This window comes from Antechinus flavipes, chromosome 6 (assembly GCF_016432865.1).
Source record: "Antechinus flavipes isolate AdamAnt ecotype Samford, QLD, Australia chromosome 6, AdamAnt_v2, whole genome shotgun sequence".
NCBI classification, from domain to species: domain Eukaryota; kingdom Metazoa; phylum Chordata; class Mammalia; order Dasyuromorphia; family Dasyuridae; genus Antechinus; species Antechinus flavipes.
Genome location: NC_067403.1, coordinates 156,976,474 through 157,003,304, shown reverse-complemented (window position 1 = coordinate 157,003,304; position 26,831 = coordinate 156,976,474). Strand labels below are relative to the sequence as shown.

Here is a 26,831-nt window from a genome sequence, read left to right as displayed (position 1 = left end):
TTTTTTATTATTTGATTTATTTTAGTGAAATTGTATGTACAGATTTTCTTAACTAGGAAGGTTCTCAGTAACCATCTAGTTTAATCCATATATAAATCTGTGATATACTCAACAATCTCTAAAAACTTCCATAGAGAGGAAATCCATTACACCTTTGGACAGCTCCCATTGTTAGATCGTCTTTCCTGCTTTGAAGTCAGAATTTGCCCCTTTGTGTCTTCCAAGATATTTTTAAACTGTATAGCCCAAAACTGTTCATGATACTCCAACTGAAGCCTGATAGAGTACTGGCAGAGTACTATGTTCCTGGAAATGAAGCTTCTCCTAATGCAACCCAAGATTGAATTAGCTTCTTTGGCTACCATATCACGTTGCTGGCTTATTTAGCAGTCAATTTCAGTCTCCAGAACATTTTCACCCAAAATCTTTCCAACCTTGCATTTTTTTGCCATTGATTTTTTGAAACCAAGTTTCAGAATTCATACTTCTGTGTACTGAATTTCATCTTTTCCAATTCAACCCAGTCATGTGGTCAAACAAGAATTTTTTGGATCTGATATGTCATCTAGTACCTCTCTCAGCCTTGTGTTATTTGCAGATTTTAAGTGTGACATCTATTCCTCCTCCCTGCCAAGTCATTCTTAAAATCTTAAACAGCATAGAACCAAGAATAGATAGCTTGAATAATCCATTAGATTTATCTTCAATATTAATTTAATCATTAATGATTTTCCTTTGATTATTACCATTCTACCATTTCCTAACTTATGTGATTTTATTCCACATTTAGTATACATTTTTTTCATCTTTTCCATAAGAGTAATATGTGATACTTTATCAAAGGTTTTTTCAAAATCTAGATAAACTTTATCTATGGAATTTCACTCATTTACCAATCCAAAAGTCCTGTCGAAAAAAAATGAATTATCTTAATGTGCCATGAACAATTGTTTATGAAACTATACTGACTGTAGACACTCCCTCCTTTTCTAGATCTTTATCAGCCATCTCTTTAATGATTCATTTTAGAATTTTCTCAACCATCAAAATCAGTCTCGCTAATATAGTTTATATATTCTCTTACCATACTTGGCAATCTTATGTCAGTATTTGTCCTTCGCTAGTCCTTCAGTGCATTTCCCATTCATAGGCTTTCAGATGTTATTAAGAGCTCAGCATTTATGTCTGCCAATTTTTTTCATGCCAAATGATGTATCTCATTTGGGTTATGTGACTTAACTGATTATGACAGCTTGTTGCTCTCTTATATTGGCTATCAATTCCCCATTAGATATTTTTGTTCTGTTTTTTTTTTCTTACGTTACAGCCCACAACAGTTGAAAACAATACAATTATGTAGACATAGGTAGCTGAAATTTATTCACCTCAAAAAAAAAAAAAAACAGAAGAGGATGACTTGGGAATCATACTCAGAAGTTGAATAGGTATTACATTACTTTTCAATACAAAGATGTTATTTGTAAATATTAATACTTGTAAACACTGTAGAGACTGAAATAATCCTCACATTATCCACTCTGTTTTGATTAAACCCTTCTAAGTATATTGTATCTAATGATTATTTTGTTCTCCATGTTAAAAATAAAAAATAATACCAAATAGGTCCTATTGGGAAATTTTAAAAGATCAATTGTATTTAGGTACTGGAGAGATTTCATGAACAAACAAACTTGTCATAATTCCACTTCCACAAAGATCAAATAAGAAAAATTCTTTTAAATTGCAGTACGAGAAGAGGTGGCTAGAAAAAAGGAAGAATTTCTTGATTGTCAAGGTGATTAAGTACTGAAAATGGCTCCCTAGAGGTAGAAAAAGATGATGGACTACATTCTTTTTGTCTTGTCAAGTCTTTCACTTTGATGAAGGTTGATCTTTGACCTGGATAACCTTTTAAATTTAAATCAACAATCATTTATTAAGTGTCACCCATGTTTAAGTTACTGTGTAAGTACTATGGGTAAAAGTTAGATATGATATAGTCTCTCATTTTCAAGAAATTTACATTTTAATAGAGAAATAACTATAATATACTGAATAAATAGTGTTAAGGCAGAAAAAGAACAGTCAGGGAAAATACTATGAGATGCTGGGGGAAGGATTTCTTGGGAAGAGATCAGGAGGGGCTTCATGGAAGAGATGTCATCTTAATCAGATTTTAAGTGAAGGTAGAACCACTTTTACATGTAGACAAAGATCAGCATCAGGAATGGAATGTGGAGAAACAAAATTCATTTTCGATATGGGAGTAATAGAAGAAAAGTAAGAAGGGCAAAAACATAAGTGGAGAACTGTGTCTGGCATTTGTTTTGCTCTATAGTTCTAAACAGAATGTTGCTATATTCAAGTTTTGTTTTCAGTGAAGTTTTCTAGGTATTTCATTTGCTTCTATAGCTAGAATTAGAAATTCACTTTGATCAGTTGATGGTATATTTAGACTTTTTAAAAAAAAAACATTTTCAAATACTAGGAAAGATCAAAGTAGACAAGTATAATAGAATTTCCCAGGCATGAGTTCACAATGAAGAATCTTGGAATACTCAGTGATTATATAATTCTTTAAGTTCCTTTGAGAGCTTTATTTTGATTATAGTTGTTATATCATTACAAGAAGAGAATTTGTTTAATTATAAGAAGGTGGAAGAAAGAGACAAATTTCATTGATGCTTCCATTTTATTTTGAAAATACTCATCCCTAGAATTGAATTGAATCCACCATCATAACAAAATGAAAGCAAAAATAATTAAAACAGTGATAACCTTGAGAATATATGTAGCAGTCTGGTTAATAGTACTCCATTTTCATGCCACCCAGAGGATAATGTGTTTCATCTTTTACTCTCTTGTACTATTATTGTATTTTCAGGTATTTACTATTTATCTTCCCTTTCATGCATTTTATTTTCATTGTTATATGTGATATATATTTTCTTTCTGACTGCTTATTTCACTCTGCATTCATTTAAAGAGTTTTCCCATTTCCCTAAATTTCTCATATTTGTTATTTTTCACTGCAGAATCATTACATTAACACAATATGTTCAGTATATTTCTTAACTTTTTCTAGCTTATGCTACCATAAAAAGGCTGCTCTGAAATATTCTTTCATACATGTGAAATTGTGGGTTTAAGAGATTAAAACAATGTAGTAACTTTTCTCATACAATTCCAAATTGTTTTCCAAATCAGTTATACCAGTTCATAACTGTACCCACAGTCCATTATTATGCCTATCTTGGCTAACATTTTTATCGATATCTTTGTTGTTAAATTTCAGCTATCTGTGTCGACATAACTGTATTGTATTCAATTGTTGTGGGCTGTAACTTAAAAAAAAAACAGGACAAAAATGCCTAATGGGGACTTGATAGCCAATATAAGAGAGCATCAAGCTGCCATAATCAGCCAAAAGATTTTTGGGCTAAATAGAAATCAACAGAATTTTTTTTACATTCCTTATTATCATTCTAATTTTTAAATTATTAGACAATGTGTTCAGTGAAATTATATTATACATTATTTTCAGAATTTTCTACTGTATCCAAAGTGGTAGATGAATTAATGTTCTAAGAGACAATTCTATTAGTTCCATAGGACCATCTTAAAAGATCAGTTAATGTAAAAATAATAGCAAGATTTTTTTTTACTTTATGATTGGATTTGGCTATGGTGTGTTAACTATGTGGGGAAATAATTTTGACTTGGACAGGTTTGGATAGGGTTCATCTTTATATTAGCTATTATATGGAAAGGGTTCTCCAAACACCATTGTGAGTTATAAATAGGAAATATGTATGCTTTGGTCCTTCTGTATGTTTATCTGTTTCTCTTTACATATGTATGTATGTATGTATGTATTATACACACACACACACACACACACACACACACACACACACATTCATTCAACAGGTACCTCTAAGCACCTGTAATGTTCAAATTCAAGGAATACTGATTAAAGCAACTCTTAAAATTGCCCTTAAGAAGACTCTCCCAAGAATCTTTTTGTCATCCCAGGATCCAATTATTTGTTCTTAGGCCCCTGTCTTTATCCCTGGGTTTTCTTCTATTGCTCCAGCGATCATCTCCACAGCAAATCCATCTACCAGTGGCAGAAGTTTCTTTCTGTTTCTCATGTGGTGATCTCATTAGTCTCCATGGATCCAATTATCACTTGTCATCCAGAGGATTCCCAGGTCTAACAATAATAAGAGCTAGTATTTTTTGCAAAGTTTTTTTCAAAAATTATCTTACTTGATCCTTAAAATAGCTATAGGTTATAAGAATTACTATCATCCCTGTTTTATAGATGGGAAACTCAGACAAACAGAGGTTAAAATACTTGCCCAGATTTATGCTGCTAATATACTCTCAGAGTCTAGGTTTGAACTCAAGTCTTTTAGAATTCAGATCCAGGACTTTATCCACTGAGCATCCTAGCTTTCTGTGTATTTCCCACCCTAGTCTCTCCCCAGACCTTTAGGTTATACTGAATGATGTGGTATTGGATGTCCCACAGACACAGAGTATGCAAAACAGAACTCATCTTTCCCCCCAAATTTCTTCTCTTGCCAATTTCCCTATTACTGTAGAATACTGTACCATTTCTGTAGTTACCCAAGCTTATAACTTCCATGTCATCCTTAGCTTTTCACTGGCACCCATCCTACATGTCAAGTCTCTTGTCTGTTTGTTCCTGCCTTCACATCTGTCCTAAGTCCTCTACTCTTCAGTCCTATGGCCACCCCTTGGTATTGATACCCATTGCTTCATGTCTACCTTATAACCCCTTGGTATAGAACCCATTGCTTCATGTCTACCTTATAACTCTCCCTTCTTCTTTGGTCTCCCTGCCTCCATCCTCCACTCAGATTAAAAAAGCAGCTCATGTCTGACCATGTCACCTGCTTCCTCAGGAAGGAAACTAGAATGGCTATTACCCTCAAGATCAAATATAAAATATTTTGTTTTCCTTTTAAAACCATTCCTCACCTGGCCCCTTCTTCTCTTTCAAATTGACTTGTTCTTCATTCTCTTCCACGTTTTCTAAGATATAGCAATGCTTCCCTCTGACTGTGGGCCTTTTTACTGGCCATCCCCTCTTCTCACTAAATTCTCAGCTTACCATAAGACTTTATTCCAATCCCATCTTCTGCACCCTCACTCCTGTTTTCTCTTCAAATTAAGGGCAGAGTGGCCTCTGGTAGGAGGCTGGTTCTGGAGTCAGTTCTGCTAAATTCTCTGAGACTTCCTTCTGTATACACTGTATATATCTATACTTTGTGCATTTCTTTTTGTGGACTGTCTGCCTGTTAGAATGTAAATTCTAGCCCTGAAGTCAGGAGGACTTGAATTCAAATCTGGCCTCAGACACTTAATACTTCCTGGCTATTCTTACTTAACCCCAATTGCCTCAGCCAAAAAAAAAAAAAAATAAATAAGAATTTTAGTTCCTTGAGGATAGGACTTGTTTTATTTTTTATTTATTTTAAATTTAAATACAAAATGAAAAAGAACATTGCCATATTGATTGATCGATATAAAACAATAAATTTCCATTTCACAAATAAAACCCGTGTAAATAAATCTTAATGTGTAGTTTTCAAAGAGGGACTGTGTTCTTGCCTTTCTTTGTAACCTTGTTGCTTAGCACAGAGTAAGACACTTAAATGCCTTTTGACTATGTCATTTTTATTTCACTTCTGAGAACAGTGTTATAAAAATAGACAAGAAAAGAAGCAGTATGATAAAGTGAAAAACATGGATGTCCTTACTATTTATCCACTTATTAATGGTGTGATATTGGTCAAATTAACTACAATCTCCAAGTATTCGTTTTCCTAATATTCAGATGGATATGTTTGTGTCTACTTCAGGGGTCCTCAAACTTTTTAAACAGGGGGCCAGTTCACTGTCCCTCAGACTGTTGGAGGGCCGGACTATAGTAAAAACAAAAACTTTGTTTTGTGAGCCTTTAAATAAAGAAACTTCATAGCCCTGGGTGAGGGGGATAAACGTTCTCAACTGTTGCATCTGGCCCGTGGGCTGTAGTTTGAATCTATTTCTTCTGACTCACAAAGGTGATGGTTGGGATTAAATGAGACAATGTTTAAGTGCCTTCTTAACTATTAAACTTTGTAGAAATGTGATTATAGAAAAGTAATTATCATTATAGCAGTATTTGCTATTTTACCTATGTTATATCTCACATCACCCTCACTTCAGTGTGGTTATCTTAATGAAAAAGAACAAAAATAAATAAATAATCATACTTTCTTTGTGCTTGGCAGGTCACTAGGGAGAAGCTGAAGTTAAGGGGGAAAAAATAGTGAAAAAAGGGCATGGTTTTCAATGTTTAAAAGATTTGTGGGCTAAATAGAAATCAACAGAATTTTTTTTACATTCCTTATTATCATTCTAATTTTTAAATTATTAGGCAGTGTGTTCAGTGAAATTATATTATACATTATTTTCAGAATTATTTGGCAATCTTGTGTTTTTAAATCATTTTTTAATCTGGATATTTTACTGCTCCCCAATTTAGCAAGCTCTCTTTAAATCAGATAATTTTCAAAAGAGATGAAAAGAGCAGTTCATCAAATCTACCCAATATTTCTTTTCTTTTTCCCCCTCTCTTAATAGTATTTTATTTTATTATGGTTACATGTAAAGATATTTTTCAGCATTTACGTTTTCATTTTTTAAAGTTTTTTATTTTTAAAACACATGGATGAGCCATTCTCTTTGCCTTAGATTCATTATCTATGAATTTCTCCAGGGGATCAAATAAGATAATATTAATAAAGTGCTTTGTAAACCTTAAAGCCTAACCTTAAAGAACTATATAAACATTATTTTATAATATTATTATAACTATTATTATTAATACTAATTAATTATTATTAATCATTAATACTAATAAATAGGCTATGATCCAGGCAGGTTAAATGATGTGTCCAGAACTATTACACTGTTAGTATCTAAGGAAAAAATTTGAGCCTAGATCTCTCTAGTGGCAAATATAGAACTTTATTTGCTATATTGTGAATTAGTAGCCTAATCAGTTACAGTAGTACCTTGGCACTTCTGCTTCAGAATTTGTGGAATTCAGTATTTGATGTATTTCAAAGAGAAACAAAAGTGCATTCAGTACTTGATCCTTATGTTTGGGTGTTATTTGATAAGCAGTAGGGGTGTGAGATTGACCAGGAGTATTGCCCAGTCAGTCCCCACTGCCACTGCTTTTGCCGTCAGCTATGGGATGCTCCTCCCCAGCAAAAGCTTTGGTGGTGGCTCTGTCAAGTTGGAGCACACTATGCTGAGGTTGTGTGCATCAGCACACAGGTGGTAGGACAGTTCCTGCAGGACTGGGGCTGCAGCATGTAGACTCCCAGTTCCCAAAATGGTAGTATTGGAAGGGGCACAGTGTAGCAGGTATGCTCAACAGGAGAAGAAATGGCATTGCACAAGCAATGGTAGTGCAAATAGTAACGATAGCTGGATCCCAAGTAGAGGCTGCTGTTTCAGGAACCCAGCACTCCTGGCAGCCCTGAGCCCTGGGAAAAGCTAGAGCCTTGGCAATGCAGGACCATAGCTTTTGCCTCCATATCTAGTCTCTCCTCCATTCTGCCCCTGGAGTAAGACAGTATAAAGGTCTGAGTTCCTCTCAGAAAGTAAGTTGGGTCAGGAAGGGAGAAGCCTGACTGGACTGAGCTGGGCTGGCTTGATTCTCTTCAGCTGGAATCCCCATTTGCCCCTTTGGGGTGTCGGGTGGGGAAGAATGGTTAGACTGCAGATTGGAGATGGATTTCCTGTGGGAAAAATTTTTTTTGTACTCGTTTTTGCTACTCATCATGCCCTCTAGAAGCAATTAATGAAAAGTAATTAAGGTACCACTGTATATGAAGCCAGACAACTATTTGAAGGCAAGAAAGTAGCTATTTGATCACTGTGTGCTGATTAGCCTTTTAACAATTTCCTCAATAAATTCTCAACTCTATTTAACACACAAACAGAAGGAAAAAAGTGGACTATTAGCTGGGTAGAATTCTCTTTTGCTAATGCCCTTCTGAAGCCAACACTTTTTCAGCTTTGTTACTAAAAATACAAATTCATGCTCTGTTTTACCCACAATCCATTCTTTTTTAAATAGCTCATTTTAATAATATTTGTAGAGATATTAAAGAAAATTAATTTTTGAAAAATTTTCAACCATTCAGATAAACTTAATTATTAAAAAATACTAAAAAATAAGCCAAAGGATAATATTCATCTTAGTATTTTAGTAAGAATATAGTTTTCCTGGAAGATAGTGGCTGCTTTTGTTTTTATTTTTTGTTTAGATTTTTAAAAATTATATATGTATATATATATATATTACTTTATTTTCAAGTTTTTCTTTTGCTATATACATAAGCAATTTTAAAAATTAATTCTGGCTATTTATTCTTTTATGGGGGTAACATGACTGACTAATATAATGATGGAGTCTTCAGTTTTTAAAGATTGCTTAAAATATTTTTGTTTCACGATAAAATCAAAAATTAAATTTTTTTTGGCCAATCAATTAATGACCTTCAATGCTGTCCTGCTTTGTTTTATCTTTTTAGAACCAATTCGGAGATACAAACCTTATCACAGTGATATCTACAGTACTGCCAGTGAAAGTCCATCTATTATTTCTTCTGAGCCAGATTTCCGACAAGGTATGAAGCATTAAATATAATAGTATCACAGATCCTAAAGGCATGATGACTAGCTCAACTTTATGGGACACATTAAAGGTTTACACACTACATTCTTTTTTTTATTATAGCTTTTTATTTACAAGATATATGCATGGGTAATTTTTCAGCATCGACAGTTGCAAAACCTTTTGTTCCACTTTTTCCCCTCCTTTCCCCCATCTCTCCCCCAGATGGCAGATTGACCAATACATGTTAAATATGTTAAAGTATAAGTTAAATACAATATATGTATACATGTCCATACAGTTATTTTGCTGTACAAAAAGAATCAGACTTTGAAATAGTACATACTATATTCTTTACAACAACCCTGTAAGATAATGTAAATATTAACTTATTCCCATTTTACAGGTGAGAAAACTGGGGCCCTGACAAGTTAAATTAATTGTTAGGATGACACATTGATTAATTGTCTGACTTTGGATTAGAAGCTAGATCTCTGCTGCTTTCATGCCCACTCCACCATTAGGACATGTGTATATCATATATATACATAGTGTATTAGACTGAGATGTTTTTTGTCAAAACCATCATTGGTATGCATGTCAAATATTGAGATAAAGAATATTATAATGGAAAGATCACTGGCTTTGGAGTCAGAAAACCTGGTTTCATATCCTTCTGGTGGTGCTACTACTTATATGATTTTGGGCTAGACTTCCAGGATCTCAATTTTCCTATCTGCAAAATGAATGAGTTAAATTAGTTGGCAGTTAATTCTGGGTTGGTGCTATGATCTTGGAGAAAATACAAGAATTTAATAAAATTCCCATGAAGTTTCCATTTTTAAAAAAAATTTCTAAGATCCTAGTACCATGTTTCCTTAAAGGAACATGCAGTCATTTCATTTTGGAAGAAATAGTATTTTGTTTTTAAAAATAACTTCAGTTCCTTTAGAGTATTTCTTAATGCTATAATGGCTTCATATGGTGCCATCAAAATCTGAATCCCTTAAAATCTTTTTTCTTTTTAAATTTTTGCTATTAAATAGAGTTTTTATTACTTCTATATCTTATTAATTTTTTTTCATACATTAGTGAAGAGGAGTGAAGCTTCAAAAACATTTGATTCCTGTAGTGGACTCCAAGGAGTAGATGAAACCTCATCAAGCCATGGACAATCACAGAGACCAAGGTATGTAAAATATTAACTAAAGATAATAAATTTTAATAAATAATTTTTTCTGTGTTCCCATTTAGTAGTTGTTCCACTGAGCAAGGTATTTTTTTCTTTGTCTCTTCTGTCTTTGCTTTCTTTCCTTCATTTTCTTTTTTAATCTCCTTTAATAGGTATGTTAAGATTGTGTTAAATTTAGCTAATTATTATCTTTTTTGTTTTTGAATCTTTTAATCAAATTGATTTGTGTTTGGTTATTTTTTCTATCTGTGCCTCAGTTTTCTCATTTTAAAATGAGAACGTTTATATGTCCACACTACCATACAGATGATATAATAAAAATGCTTTATTAGTCATAAAGGATTATATAACATAAGCTAATGTCATTATTGATTTGAAATGCTATTATTGTTTTGCTTTGTATGAACTGTGCTTTAGATTGATTATCTCCCATTCTTAGAATGCTTTCCCTAATGACTATATCTCTTAACTGCCTTCAAGGCTCAGATCAGATTTCATCCTCTGCAGAAAGCCTTTTCTCACCTTTAACTCTATCCTCACCCCCTGCTTTTAGTATCTTCCTACTGAGATTACCTTCCTTGTATTATGCACACATTTTGTTTATACAGAGTTTTTGGTTTTTGTTTTCTGCTTTTTTTGAAGTAGGTTGTCTCCTCTATTAAAATGTGAGCCCCTTGAAGTAAGGAAGAGTCTTTCTTTGTATCCCCATTACTTATAGTGCATGGCACATAATAATTGCTCTATAAATGCTTATTGATTGACTAATGAATCCTTAGTCCAACTTAAATGCAGCTGAAGGTTAATTAGAAAAAATCAGACAGCTGTGACTATTGGGAACACTCTGATGCTTATTGTCCAGTATCATTTGGTCCTTCCCTCCAGCAAAATAGTCCTTTTATTCCTCCCTTATTGATTTTCTCTCTCATTCCCCACAGAAGCTATTCCAGATCTTCTCTCTTCAGGCTTTCATCTCCTCTTCCTGCTCTCTCAGCTGAAGACCATGGCTCTAAATTTGCTGAGAAAATTTATTATATGGAGTTGACTCTTTAGATGTTTAAAGAAAAAATTAGGAAAAAAATCACAAAATCAAGTATTTCTTGACTCTTATTTGTGGCTTAAGAAAAACTGGACCTCTGCCTTATGGGAAAATAAAAATAAATTGTCCTTGAATATTAGACCACTTCATGTGGAGGTAAAGTAACTTGATCTTTAAGGTCTGTGCCTTACAGGCAATGGAGGATGATATTGATCTAGAAGTAGTACAGGTTAATAAGATTAATGGGGTTAAGGCTGCAGATAAGGAATGTAACTTCCAACCAGCAGTTTTGCAGAATGATTTAAATCCTACCAAAATCAGGATTATATGATCAAAGAATAGGAGTAAGAGTAATAATGATCATAGAAAACCAGATCTGATGGTAAAGAGAGCGTCAGCATATTCTTTCCAAGATGGAATGATTTTTTCTGTAATAGAGAAAGTGGACAAGCAGACTTTTACCACCAAGAAAGCAGGTGTTGGAAAAAATAAATTAGAATTCATAGTAGGCTAGTGAATCATGAGAATAATAGCTAATGCACAATCTAATGCAAACTCAAATTTATATAGAAAGAAGATTGCTAGTCCATGCATAAAAATCTTTGAAGTACCCCTATTAACTTAGGTTTAAAATGAGATATTACCTTTGTTTTACTGAATTTTTTATTTTATGAATTATTTCCCAATTACATCTCAATCTGGTTCAGGCGACATTTGAAAGTCTCTTTGAGGGGAAGAATTATCTTTGTCTCTTTTTGTATCCCTAGTACCTAGCATATATGATGAACTTCATTAGTATTTAATGATTAATCACGGGCCATATATGTCCCAAAGATCTCATTTTTGACACTTGGTCTAAAGTAATTCAACTGAAGAGTTTTTGTCAATTTCATAATTTCATGAATTTTCAGAGTTTATTGAAGATTTGTTCTTTAAAAATAGCTTTACTAGTTAGAGGATTCCCCCATATATACATCCCAACACACACACCTGGAAATTGTTCTTTATCCCTTTTTAATTGGCTCTCCATTATCTCTTGAATATCTGTGGCTACATTTTCAGATGCAGTTAAATCTTATTTTTACTTATGGTAGCCATACTTGCCTAGGGAAATCAATAATTAAAGTTTGAGCAGGTAATTGAGGCAGCTCCAATAGTTAGTTACAAATAAAACTGTCCATATAAACATAGTCTCTAGGAATTATGGTAAGAAGCAAAAAGCTTGCTGCCATGTTAAGTTTAGTATCGGTTGATAACTATTTCTTATAAGGAGCTTTGGATATGGTTTTTGAAATGTGAAGTGGACAAGAAGATTAATGATTAACCTATACAAATGTTGTAAAACTGTGCTAGGACATCCTGGGTCTGGGACAGTAAAGGTGTATTTACCCTATCAAGATTTCAGACACTTCAGAAACTCCCATCCCACCTATTTTTTTGGAATTACTCAAGATTTTTTATCCAGATTGGAATAACTTTTGGGATGAGTTTTCCTAGGTCAATCAATCAATCGCTCTATAAATGTTTATTAAGCACCTATGTACCAGTCACTGTGACAAGCATTGAGAGCAAGGGCCAAGTTTCCAGAGTTTCAAGCTCTTCTAAACAACCATATGGAAGCTGGAAGGGAGATACACAAAATTGTATGAGACCCTTGCTCCTGTGTCCCATATAGCATGATCCCAGAATTTTTAGGTGGCTTAGGAACAAAGACCACCAAGGAAAAAGACTCTTGCTCAGGTAGAGGTGCTGAAAGATTCCTTTTTGAATCCTAGTTGTTTGGCTAATGAAAAGGAAGACTATGAATTTTGTGAAAATAGAAAAATGAGTTCTTGGGAGTCAGTCCTTAAATAGGAACTTAGAGAAATATCTGTATCATTCATCATGGTCAGGGCCAAGTGAAAGCTTTCAGAGTTGCCCAAACCATCCTATGTGGTTAATATTAAATAAACCTTGTCTTAGAATAGGATGTGAAAGGTATTTTTTCCTAGTAATGAGAGAATATTTGCTTTACAAATACCCCTTATGATAATACTCTATGGCTAGTGAAGAAGGCATATGGTGGCTGGTGACTTAAAACAGATTATTGGGAGCCAAATAAGGTTGTTTTGCTAACTTCTATGTTTCCTGACTTTGCTATGAAATTCTTGATCTTACCTGTGTGTTTTTCCCTGTTTCCCTGTCGTCAGAGACAATTTCTTTTTTACCTGAAAAAGATATCAGGATACTTGCATTATCCTCACTGAGTAAATCGGTAAGCATTTGTTAAGGGCCTAGTGTATGCTAAACTCTGGACATATGAAAAAAAGTAAAGAGAATCCCTGCTTTCAAGGTGATCACAATCTAATGAAAGAATTAATTTAGGATAATTATACAGGTTAAATTGGAAATAATCAACAAAAGGAAGATCAGGGAGGGAGCAGGGAGGGAAGGGATTTGCATTTATTTAACTGTTTGTCAGGCATTGTGCTAAACACTTTACAGATAACATCATACTCATTTTATCCTCATAACAACCTTGTGAGATCGATACTATTGCTGCCTTCATTTTATAGTTTTGCATTTTTTTAAAAAAAGAATATAAATGTAGACTTTTAGATCATGGGACCAACAAGATCAAGGACTAGCATTTTTCTTTCATCCTCACAACCTCTCAGACTTCTCCAAAGTAAGAATTGTGTACAAGAGGGGAAAGAATTTCAGCATTTTCTGTGATATAAAGCACCAAGAATCTCAATAAGCTAACAGCTGGATGAATCTTTATTCCTAATGAGCTTTCTCCCTTAGCCTTCTCTTCCCCACTAAGTTTTAGCAGAGACACAGTTGGACCCATGAGATCAACTCAGCCATTCTGTGACTGCTGCAGGCTCTGCTGACTATCCCTGTTCCACCATTCTGAGGCCACAAGCAGTTTCTATAGCAGTCCTATGAAGAGAAGCAGGAAGTTTGTTCTACCTAGAGCAATACTCTGGCATCCAGTTGTCCTGCAGCAGTGCCATCCACAAAACTAAAAGACAAAACTGGGACGGATCATCAAACATGGGTTTTGAAAGAGGAAACCTGAAATGATAGAGACGGGGATGGTGAAAGGTGAATTCCCCAGTGTGGGAGGAGACTAAAACAGCTTTAAGGGATAGCCCTTGGGATATCCATTATCCGAAGGAAAGGGGTCACAGTATGAGTGGGGGGGAGAGGGGGAAGGGAGAGGAAAGGCTGAAATTACCAAAGATCTCAGGAGGAAGATGTTTCAATTAAAAATTTTGAGCAAATAAACCAATAGGGAAGATAATACTAACAGAAGGGAGTGTGTCTTCACAAACAAGTCCAAAAATTTCAGAATAAATACTGCAAGATAAAGAAAAACCAATCAATACCTAGTAAGGCAGAGGATTTTCAAGAAAGTATATAACCAGAGGAAGATGTTCCCAAATGGTTCAAGAAAGAAATAAGAATGATGAAAACAGAATTTTTGGTTTACTTAGCAAAAAAAGAAAAGTCCATGATAGCAAATCTCAACAAAGAAACAAAACAGAACAATGAATTATGAGTACAAAATACATGGGATGAAGGACAAATATAGAAAGAGAAAAGCAATAACTTGAACAGGATCTCTAAGTAAACAAACCATATTGATGTCAGAGACAGGTTGCAAAGATACAAATTAAAAAAGTAACAAACCTGAATGCTATAATGCAAGAAAGAATACAAGAGAGCTACCTGGTACTTCTGAAACCAGTAAACAGTGTCAATCAAAATAATACTTAGCATACATACAGAAAAAAAGGCTTGCAACAAACTCTAAATTATAGACATGAATTGCTATAAGAAAGAACAAATTCTATAAGCATCCAAGAGAAATGCCATAAAATAGAGGGGAAAAGAAATTCTAACATCACAAGACATTCTGTGTCCACCTGCAGAGTAAAATGAATTATGCAAAGAAACTCAAGGATGATGTGCCCTGGAAGACCAAGCCTTAATCATCAATGGGGAAGAAAAAAGGATATTTAATAAAAAGAGGCATTGGAAGAATTCCAACAATGAAAACTAAACATGAGCAGATTATCTGCTTTGCAAACTTGCCAGACAAGAGAAATACAGAGCAGGGAGAGAACAGTGGTAGAGCAACCTAGGAAGGCACAAAGCAACAAAATAAATTATCACAGAAAAAAAGGAATTTGAAAGAGAAAAAGATCTCTGTGTTAAAACACACAGAGATTATAATAAGAACTTAAGAGATTTGTTTCTAAAAATACAGAAGAGGGTAAAAGTATTACATAAGTAAAAGTACTAATGGTAGAAGAACCAACATGAAACATCATGAATTAAACTTCACAGAACTCTGTCTATAAGAAAATTAGGGTTTGGGAGCTTGAAGGGAACTAAACTACAAAAATGATAGAAGAATGTGTGATAGATCGAGTAATGAAGAAAAAATAATTCTTATAGTTTCTGGAAGAAGGCAGCCAACAGAATCAATAAAGAGATAAATAAAGGAATGGAAACAGAGAGAAATAAAGAAGGAAATCTCAATTTAGGAGTGGAAATGGGTCCCACTGAAAGACCTTTCCATTGGAGAAGACAAGTATATAAAAAAGATGAGGGTGTAATCGACAGGGATTTGTTGTTTAAAGAAAGAGTTGGTAGACTATACTCCAGGGAACAAAATAGAAATGTAAAAATCATTTTAACTGATTGGCCATGCAAAAACAAACAAAGGGCTACATCTGATCAGTAAGTTAGCTCTAGTTTGCTGCCCCCTGGCTTAAAGAGACCACTACCTCTATCTTATCTGTACCCCAATTGCCTCAGCAAAAAAAAGAAAGGATACTTAAAATGAAAGAAAAAAGTAACAAAAACAAGTTGAAAAGGGAGAAGCCAGATTTTACTTGAATACTTAACTGAGATGGAAAAGAAGCAAGAATTGGACAGCTAGATAAGGGGGGGAAGGAGTTAATAAGTTAAACAGACCTATAAAAAGTGTATTAGTGAAAATGGGGGCTTGAGGGTGAAGTGGTGACAGTCTTTGGGAATGTTTGCTTTAGAGTAACAAAAAATAATTGAGAAGACAAAATATTGATTTGTTTGTTTTTACAAAGAAAGAACAGAAATGATAAAATCTTAACTCAGAAAAACAAAATTAGAGAAAATTGTAAACCTAATGGAAATTTAAGTATAAATGAGTAAAACAACTCAATAAAATGAAACAGTAAAATTGGACAAGAACACAAAATCTCATAATATATTGCTTGTAAGGAACATACCTAAAAAACAAAGATGTATCAAAAATAAGAGTCTCGAGCAAAATTTGATGCCTGTATAGTGAATCCAATAAAAAAAAAAACAGCAATTGAAATCATGTTATCAGACAAAGCAGAGACAAAAATGGACAACACAAAAAGATAAACAAAGAAACTACATTATACTGAAAGAAACCATAGACAATAAAATAACATTCATATTAAACTTACATACTGCAAAAGTCTTAGTATCTAAATTAACCAAATTACAAGATGAAATAAAGAGCATTAAAATAATCTTCAAATTGCTGAAGAAACTATAACTAAAAGACTTCTGGCATCCACTAAGTAGTACTACTCAATAATATATGTATTTTTAGTACTATATTGAACTATTTTTAAAACCTGATCATGCCCAGAAATAATACAAATAAATAAAGATAGAAATAATAAATATATTTTTTCAGATACAATAAAAATAGTAAGTGATTGAGGCAGCACAAATAAAAGACATAGACCATCACAAAACAACTTTATCCCCCCAAAATACAAATGAAAAGCACCTTTACTTCACTCCTTTGCTTATATGGGAGATTCGTGGAAATAATAATTCTGATCATTCAGAATTTTTTTTGAATTATTGGTCATATGTCCTTAGACAACTTCTCATTGCCCACCTCCCTGCACTTTTTTGGACTTCTTTCACTTCTCTATCTTGCTTCCAAGCTGCATGCTTTCTATCTTACCTCCTCCACTTTGGGGCTTTTTTTGTGTGTGTCCTCCCAACATTAGATTGTAAACTCCTTAAGGATGAAAACTATCTTTCTTTTTCATATTTGTATTTCTAGTGCTTAGAACAGCACCTGATACTATAGTAGGCACTTAATAAATATTTATTGTCTATTAATTATTTTTTTTAAGTTTTGCTGATTCTTTCCTTTTAAAAAATATTGTTAAATAAAGTGACTTAGAAATATTAATTGTTATAAGGAATGTTTTTTGAGAGGAGAGAGGGTAGGCTACTGGAAGAAATTTTTATGATTTAAAAATAGTTTTTTCAGTATTTTGAATCAGTTTGTATATCTGCAAAGTGATTTTTTAAAAATTTAGATTAATATACTTTAAGATTCTTGGTACATCTTGGTAGATATTCTCCCAAATATTTTATAGTGTCTATAGTTATTTTAAATGGAATTTTTCTTTGTAAATTTTTCTGCTTTGTTACTAAGATACAAGAATGTTGATGATGTATTTGGACTTATTTCATATCTTATGATTTTGAATTTATTGTTTCTTTTAAGATGTTATTAACTTTGAGTTTCCTAAGTAAATCATCAAATCATCTTTTAAAAATGATAACTTTATTTCTCTTTATCTATGCTTATTTCTATAATTTCTCTTTCTTGTCTTACTGTTATATGTCATAGTAATGAGCATTCTTGCTTTTCCCTGATCTCAGTAAACAAAGTCCTAATCAAAATAATCTTAGAATACGTCCAGAAAGGAATAAAAAACAAAAAAATTGCAACAAAATCTAAGTTATAGACATAAACTCCTATTAAGACATGTTTCCTCAGACACGTAACACTAACTATATGATCCTAGATAAGTCACTTAACCTCAATTGCCTTACAAAAAAGCAATTCTTATTAAAAAGAAAGGACAGATTCTGTAAGCATAGAAATAAAATAGAAGGGAAAGGAAATTTGAATCGCTTAAGACTATTCTTTGCCCTTCAGAAACTGCAGATTAGAATGGATTATGTTCTGAAAAGTGTACGTGAATAAAATTAGATAATGTGTAATGGATAAAAATTAGAGACTTTTACTGCCTATGTTTGTGTCTGGGTTCAGAGAGATATTATTTATTCTATTAAGAAAAACTTCAATTGCTACTATATTTTCTACATTTTTAAGTAGAAACAGATGTTGAATGTTATCAAAAGCCTTTTCACCATCATTGAAGTAATCTCATGTTTTTTAATTATTTATCATTAACATGATTTATTACATTTCTAATCTTATATTCAGCCAATCCTCTATTACTGGTATAAACCCAAGCCAATAATATGCTGTTTGGGGCCATTTACTAACATTTTATTTAACATTTTATATCACTATCTATTAATGATAATAGAAATTTTCTTTCTCTTAGTTGTCTCTGATTTAAGTATAAAGATCAAATCTGCATTATAGAAAGAGACTGGAAAGCCATCTTCTCTCTTTTTATTGCGAGTAGTTTATGCATTGAAATAAGTTGTTCTTTGAGTGCTGAATATAATTCATTTGCAAATACCTTTATTCCTGGAATTCCCTGCTATCTTTCTTTTGGGAGTATATATGTTGCTTATTAATTTTATTTTTCTGATATTGGTTTAAGTAGTCTATTTCTTATGATTTAATTTTTTTTTTGTAAATTATCATTTCCTCCCATGGAATTGAACAAAATTGTTTCTAATAATTCAAGTTATTTCTCATTTTAGATATGAACAATTTGTTTTTCTTCTCTTAAAAAATCAAATTTGTTAGCTGTTTCTATATTTTATTTGTCCCCTGCTTCCCTCCCCCCAAAAAACCCTCTTACTTTTATTTATCCATTTAATGGTCACCTTGCTTTAAGTTTCATTAATCTCTTCATTTTGGGGATTTCTGCTTAATTAAAATTTTTTTGGTAATTTTTTAATTTGTGGGCTCAGTTTGTTGATTTATTTTCTTTTTTCTTAAGAGCATTTAGAGTTTAAATTTTCCCCCTAACAAGTACTTTACCCAGATTTTAAAAGTATTTGGTATTCTGACTCATTATTTTCATTGTTTTTATAATAAACTTTTTGTTGTTTTCATAATTTGTTCTTTGAACTACAGTTTGCTTAGGATCATGTTACTCTATCTCTTAAAGGTCTCTTATTCAATGTAACTTATAAAATTTGTCTTAAGTCTATAACGTCTTTCTTGTTTATTTTTGGGTAGATTTGTCTGGATCTGAAAGGAATACATTAAGGTCTTCCTCTACTCTAACTTTATTATCTTTTTCTCCTCCTAACCTGATTATCTTTTTTTTTAATTTACATATATTGCTACTTCTATTGATATTGATTTGTTATATATGATGCTTTTAGGCTTATGCTTAATGTGATTCTCCTGCTAATTTATTACATTATTTACTATAATCTTATCTGAAATGATTGCTGCCTGCTTCTTTTAGTTCAGCTCAAATGTAATTGATTTTCTTTTTGCCCCTCATTTAAGCTATATATTTGTTTATAACTAGCAGTGTGAATGTCAACATTTGATGGGAGGGGAGATGGTGAATTTGAAGGTATTTTTAAATTTTATTAGTCTGTAGGATAGTGCTTTTCTGAATTTGTCTTAATGGTTTTATGTTAAAACACTTTCCTTTCTTTTCAATGCAGCAGGCAATATGAAAAATCATTTGAAGGCAACTTGATTAGTCAAGAGATTATGCTGAAACGTCAAGAAGAAGAATTGATGCAGCTACAAACTAGGATGGCTCTTCGACAGTCTCGATTGAGCCTCTATCCAGGAGATACCATCAAAGCATCCATGCTTGATGTCACCAGGGATCCCCTGCGAGAAATGGCATTAGAAACTGCTATGACCCAACGAAAACTGAGGGTAAATTGATTCCTAAGATAGAATTACTTACTCTTAAACTGATAGCCAGGTTTCAAATAGGACCTTTTTGGAGCTTCTACAAGTACCCACAAGCTCTTATTTGCCATTTTAGTTCCAGAAAAGGAGAATTGTAGTCTCACTGATTACTGCTAAAATGTAGGTTCTGAATTAGATTTTTTTAAAAAAAAAACATCAAAATATTTAATTCTAAGTGTCTCTGAATGCTTTTTACTTCTAAAATGAGAAACCTCAAGGTTCTCTTATTCTTTTAAAGATAAAGATATAGTAACTTAGTTGCTGCCATAACTGATCACTGATGTTTCCCCTACTACTTCTAAAATACAAACTATCTTTCTCAATTAGCAGCAATTTTATCTCCACTGTTTATTTTAACCCTTGGATAATAATTATTGTGTTCTTAATCTCCATGCATGGAATATAGGGCTGTTTATGATTTCTTGTGGTATTTTGGAATTTTATCTCTTTCTTGAGGTGATCAGGACATTCTTTCAATGCCTGTTTTGCCTTCTGGTTCCAGAATATCAGTTTGGTTTGGTTTTCCTTGATATTTTCTTGAAAGATGTTGTCCAGGTCTTCTTTTGATAACAGCTTTCAAATATTTTAGTGATTCTAACCTTGTCTCTCCTGGATCTGTTTTCCAGTTCACTTGCTTTCCCCATGAAGTATTTTACATTTTCTTCTATTTTTTCATTCTTTTGAATTTGTTGGATTAATTCTTGGTATCTCATAGAGTTATTAGCTCTGATTTGCCTGATTTTAACTTTTAGGGTGTGTTTTCCTTAGTTAACTGATATACTTCCTTTTCCATTTGGCTACTTGTGCTTTTTAAGAAGTTTTTTTCTTCAGTGGATTTTGTTATCCCCTTTTCCAGTTGGCCAGTTCTACTTTTTAAGGAGTTGTTTTCTTTTCCCAAACTGTCGATTTTTTTCATAATTTTCTTGCATCATTCTCATTTGTTTCCTTAATTCTTTTTCTACCTCTCTTATATGATTTTTAAGCTCCTTTTTTAATTCTTCCATGACATTTTTCTGGGCTTGAGATCATTTCCTGTTCTTCTTTGGAGTTTGTCCATTGGTATTTTGACAGTGGGTTCTTGTTCTTTTGGGTTTTTGTCTTAATCTTTCCTATCACTATAGAAACTTTTCTTTTTCCTTGACATTATATTATTTCTCTAATTACATGTAAAGTTAATTTCCAAAATTCATTTTTGTAAGATTCTGAGTTCCAAATTTTTTCTTCTTTTCTCTTTTTCTTCCTCTCTCCCAAGACAGCAAGCAATCTGATGTAGGTTGTACATGTATAATTACATAATAACTTTTTATAATTAGAGTCTTTTTTGTTGTTTTTTGCTCATCTTTTTTAACCTGTTTCCTTTTAGTTTTTTTATTTGAGCTTTGCTGGAACTCTTTCAGGGTTCTAGAGTCAGGGTCTGTAACTCCTGATTATTTAGCTGATGCTGCACTGATGTTGACCTGAGACCTGTGGGAGACCCTCATGTTTGGTGCAACAGGGAAGGGTTGAGGTGGATGGTGGCTGATAGGGGTTAGGCAGTTTACCTGGTGCTGAATTGAGGTCCTAGTGCTGGTGTCCAGTATGTGCTGAAGTCAGTGGAGTGTTTCTACATTTCACTGAAGTACATGGTAGTCTGACTGCTGGGGGCTCTCTGGGACATGTGGAGGGTGCCCAGCACTGGTACCTGTTTGCTTAGTCACTCATAGAGTTGGCATCTGTTTGCCTGGGATTTTGGTGAAGCACCTTGGAATTTTAGGACCTGGAGTCTTCCCGTTCCCTGGCTATGCTGAAGTATGTAAGAGGTCCTGGTGTTGACATTTGCCTGCTTCACAGGACTGGGACTCAAGATCTGATGGGTTGCTGAGGTGGGGCTTGTTCCTGGCTTGTTGGGATGCTTCCTGTGCTGTGTTGTGTTCCCCTTTTATCTGAGTGAGACAAATCTTTCTTGCATTTCTTGGCTAAAAGATTGTTTCACTCCATCTTTTTTGTTGGTTGTGCTATTCCATGATTTATTTGGGGGTGCTGTTTTATGGTTTTTTTGGAGGTAAATTTGGGAGAGCTACAGCAATTTATTCCTTACTGTACCATATTGTTAGTTGGCATTTTAAACAAACTCTTTTCTAATCAATTGATCTGAATAAAGAAAAAGAGCTTTTTCTAAAATTGGCTACATTTTAGCAAGTTTTATTTCCTTTTCCTTTCCATTAAGCTTCAGTCAGTCAATTTACTGATATTTAGTTTAATTAAATCCACAAATTCTTAATTCTTCTTGAAGAAAATATTTTAACTATATATGCAAAAAGCTTCTGAGCAGTCTACAAGCCTTTGATATTTTTCATTTCTTGATCCCAAACCATATTTTCCAATCATTTTCACCCCAAGTTACTTTTGCAGTTAAGCTACTTTGTCTCAAAATATGTTTACTTAACTTGGAAGACCTTTTGAATTGCTCAGAAATTCTTTAGTACTTAATTTACTATGGTGGATGGCACATAAGCTGTGCAATTATTTTCATGGTGGTTTGTTTGCTTACATTTCTTATGACCACACTAAGGCAAAATAACAATGTGACTATCACATGAAGCCAATTTCACTAAAACTTTTATTTGTCTTTCCACCGAAAGCCTATGAGCATTTTATAATTAAATCTTTTCTTATGTCATATATAATTTAGTTAGTCCACTAGTATGTAATGAGTATATCAGGTTATTAGTAATTTTCTTTTTTTAAGTTAATTTTTTTAATTAGCAAAAATCTTTTTTCCTTTTAGCCCGCCATTCATTGAAGAATAAAGAAAAGCAAAATCATTGTAACAAATATGCATAATAAAACAAAATATATTCCTGCATTGACTGTGTTTAAATACCATGTATGTTTCATTGTATCCAGAGTCCATCACCTCTCTGTCAAGAGGTGGATCATGTGCTTATAGATGAAAAATTAGAACTCTGTAGGGAAAGCTACTTTCTTAGGGTCTGCTTTGATTAAAGTTCTTAAGTTTTTCCAAGTTGTTTTTCTTTACTGTGTTATTGTTATTCTATAAACTGTTTGAGTTGTGTTCATCAACTGCATCAGCTTATATGTCTCCCCAGGTTTCTCTGAAATTGTTCCTTCAATCATTAAGACACAACAAAATTATATTCACATATTATGATTTGTTCAGGTATTCCCCAATTGGTGGACACTGTTCATTGCTTCTTCTTTACCATCAGCTCATTGCTTTTTGAACAAAGTATGCCAAGAATAGAAGAAATTTTTTATAGACTATGAACTATATGATTCTTACTATCCTTTGGCTTTCCTCCATCATATTACTACAGGATTGGAGGGTCATTTTGTTCATGGATCACCGTGGTCAAGCAAAATGACAACCAGTCCCCTTTGGGTATACCTTTCCAGATTGAGCCAGGTTAATCCATAAATAATAAATACATTAAGCTTATTTAGCTTGGTTTAGGAGCTGTCAGAGATTGATTGGAACTATCATAGGAGACTTTGTGTGGAGAAAATGTTTCTTTTATTTCTAGGCATTTGGGGTTAAGTGACTTGCCAAGGGTTGACACATCTTGTAAATGTTTCTTTTTTCAAAGGTATATTAAGGAGCTTTTAGACAAAACTGACCTTAGGTATAGTCATTTTAAAGTTAGTGACAACATTTTTAAAAGGAACAGTTAGGTGATGATATGGATAAAGTGCTAGCACCTCCTTTGTAGGATCGTTGTGAGGAGCACATGAGATGATATTTGTAAATGCTTAGTATAGCACATTGTAGGAGTTACATAAATGCTTAACTCCTTTTCCTTACAAAGGTATGTAGTCAGTGCTCAACAAAATCCAATGTGTGTGTGGTTTTTTTTTACTGCTAAACTTTCTATATAACATCTTTTTAGGTCCTTCTTTTTCAGAACACAGCTAGCAATCTTATTAAGCTTCCCTACCATGTTGAAGATTATACTGTCAAGCTAAATGGAATATAGAACTGTGGCTATAAAAAAATTATTAATAAGAATCATTGATTTGGTATATTCATCTTCCTTGAAAAGGTTAAATCACTTTAAGGACAGTGGTCAAGATATTTTAACTTTTGCACTGTTCACATAATGTCAGAAGCATTCTATGGGAGACATAGGCCTATTTTCTATTCTTTCTCATATTCTTTTCCACAACTAAGCATATCCAAAATCATTAATAATAAACTTTGGCCTGTCAATTCCCTGGCCCCCTGGTTGCCTAGGATACTTAGAGGCTAAGAGCCCACTGTCTGTGGCTGGAATACCAGTCTTCTAAATTGTAAGTTCCACCGTGTCTGACTCAGGAATGCTATACTGTCTCTCAAAGGATATATCTTAACTGTCTTATTAAAATCCCATAAGTTTTCCAGCTAGACAAAAGCATTCTTTGACCAGATAATTTATCATGTTGATCTATTCACAAACCACAGTTGTTTTTAAATATGACTTGTGTGGAATTTATCATATTTTTCAGTCCATATTATATGTTTTTTCCTCCTAAGTACATATAATTTTAGACATGTGGTCTACATTTAGATTAATATAATATATGAATGATTTTCCCAGAAGTAAATCAGCTTTGGATACATACCATTTTAAATGTAAAAGGAAGAAAGCATTTATATTTTTAATTAGTATATCAAGCCAAAGGATGATTAAAATGAATGAAATGCAATACTTTTGTTGTACTGCTTTTTGGGAGAAATAACATTAAGAGGAAAAAAAAATTGTGAACTATGAAGATATTTTGCATATAAAAATTTTCCTAATAATCTTCCCACAAATAATAACTAAATTATTTTTCTGTTCACTTTTTCCTTTTATTTCATTTTGTTTTTCCTTAACTCTACTCTGTTCAGTTTTATTTATTCACTGGGAAACCATCCTCTTTTGTTCTTTCTGTTTTTCCAGAGGCATGGTATTAGTTTACTGATAAGCTTAAACATATAGTAAGAGTTTTATGTCAGTTTCAATTCAAGTGATGGCTTTGTCCCATTCCATACTATAGTATGTTGTACCTAATTATATATAGTATGTATGCGTATAGTTGTATATAGTATGTAGAGTTGAATACAACTTCCCAGACTATAAGTTGAATAGACTAAATAGCAAATAGAAGAAAGAAAAATAATAAAATTCTAAAAATCCTCAGTCCTCCAGGGAGTGAGCAATATTAACCCTGCTTTTAGTCTATAGTTGACCTGAGTGCTATTTCTTGTATTTGCTTTCATAACTAGACCTATTTCTTTTCTCATTCTGGCTTCCAACTATAATCAATATTTCCTTGGACCAAGCCCTATTTGGCCTATACCACCCTATTGGTTTTGAATATTAAAGAATAAGTCAGTTTAAAGAGACGATTTTAGCACCAATCCCTTTTTCATTGTTTTTAGTCTCTTTCCTCTTGCACCCATTCCACCATCTTTGCTACAATTCAGCTATCTAAGTAAAGCTTTCTTTTTTCTGGGCAAAAAAAAAAAAAATAATACAAAGTCCTAATCCAAAGAATTATCATGGCAGTGATGTTGAGTTATCAAAAGTTATGCCAATAGGCCATGGTCTAATTTGAGATTATTCAAACCAAGATATGTAAGAACTCATCCCCAAGCTGACTGTAGGGACAACCATAAGATTCAAAGTTTTGAATCTTAAATATGTTATACTTACAGAAAAAAAGTGCTTATCATTCTCTATTAAGATTTAATTTGATCATTTCACTAAAAAAATTATAGTTTTCAAAAAACAACTTTTAATCACAGAATTTTAAGGAATTTCTAAGACTATCTGGTCCAATCTGATCCAAAGATGATCTACTCTAATATTCTCAAGTTGTGGGCATTTCCAACCTTGTCTTGAAGAGCTCTTGAATTAAACCATAACACATGGTAGCCCATTACTTTTTTAAAAAATGTAAATGTGAAGAAATACTTACTGACATGAAAATTGAATCTGCTTCTGTGTTTGTAGTCTTCATTGCCCCATTACCAAAGGTTAATAATAATTAAGACTATATTATTTTACATTTTTAATATACTTTAAATTTAAATAAATTTAAAATATTAAATTTTTAATATACTTCAGCACTGGAAAAGCTGACCTAGCTAGAGAACAATAGTGTTTTTGTAAAAGATCATTTTTGGAAAATAATATAAAGCAGAATATTATTTCATATATGAATATTCAAATTCAGGGGATAGGTAATGTTAACGAAGATATTTTTGCTTACACTAAGCAAGCTTCCCAGTCAGTTCCTCTCGTTCATAAGTTTAGATAATTTCACCAAGCTGTTCTTGAATTTCTTCACAAGCCATTTTGAGAAATAACTTCAATTCCCAACTCTGCTCTTTTGTACATCAGCACAATCAGTTCTTAAGTCTTCATTCAGGTTTCAATTTGTATCTATTATCCTTTTGATTCAGTGACCTTTTTCCCTTTCCCCCTGGTCTTGAAATTACAGATGTATCAAAGTATTCTGTAAAGCAGTTAGAATTATACAAAGAAGAAGAATTGTACATGTTTTAACATATTACTGTCTAGGGGAGAAGATGGAAGTAGGGAGGGAGAAAAATTTGGAACATGAGGTTTTGCAAAGGTGAATGTTGAAACTATCTTTGAAAGTAAAAAGCTGTAACTTAGGGGCAAGCTAGGTGGCACAGTGGATAGAACATCAGATCTGAAGTCAGGAGGACCTGAGTTCAAATCTGGTCTCAGACACTTTAACACTTCCTAGCTATGTGACCCTGGGCAAGTCACTTAACCCCAATTGTCTCAGAGGGGGAAAAAAAGCTTTTTTTTTTTTTTTAAGGTAACAATAAAAAAAAGAAATTAAACTTTAATTAGAACATCAATAAAAAAAGAAGAATTATACAAAGAAAATGATTGATGTGTCCATATTCTTTGACCCAGAGAGTCCATGATTTTAGACAAGAATAAATGAATAGATGAACTTTTTAAAGAAAACATTTATTACTTGCTTA

At 33.0% G+C, this 26,831-nt stretch overlaps 1 protein-coding gene across 1 annotated transcript in view; it reads left to right on the top strand.

Moving 5' to 3' along the window:
* PTPN13 (protein tyrosine phosphatase non-receptor type 13) overlaps positions 1–26,831 on the top strand; it is a 213,733-nt gene that overhangs the window by 92,980 nt on the left and 93,922 nt on the right. The window contains 3 exon segments of the mRNA XM_051966187.1: positions 8,628–8,723; positions 9,803–9,899; positions 19,588–19,810. Coding sequence (XP_051822147.1) covers positions 8,628–8,723; positions 9,803–9,899; positions 19,588–19,810 — 416 coding nt within the window.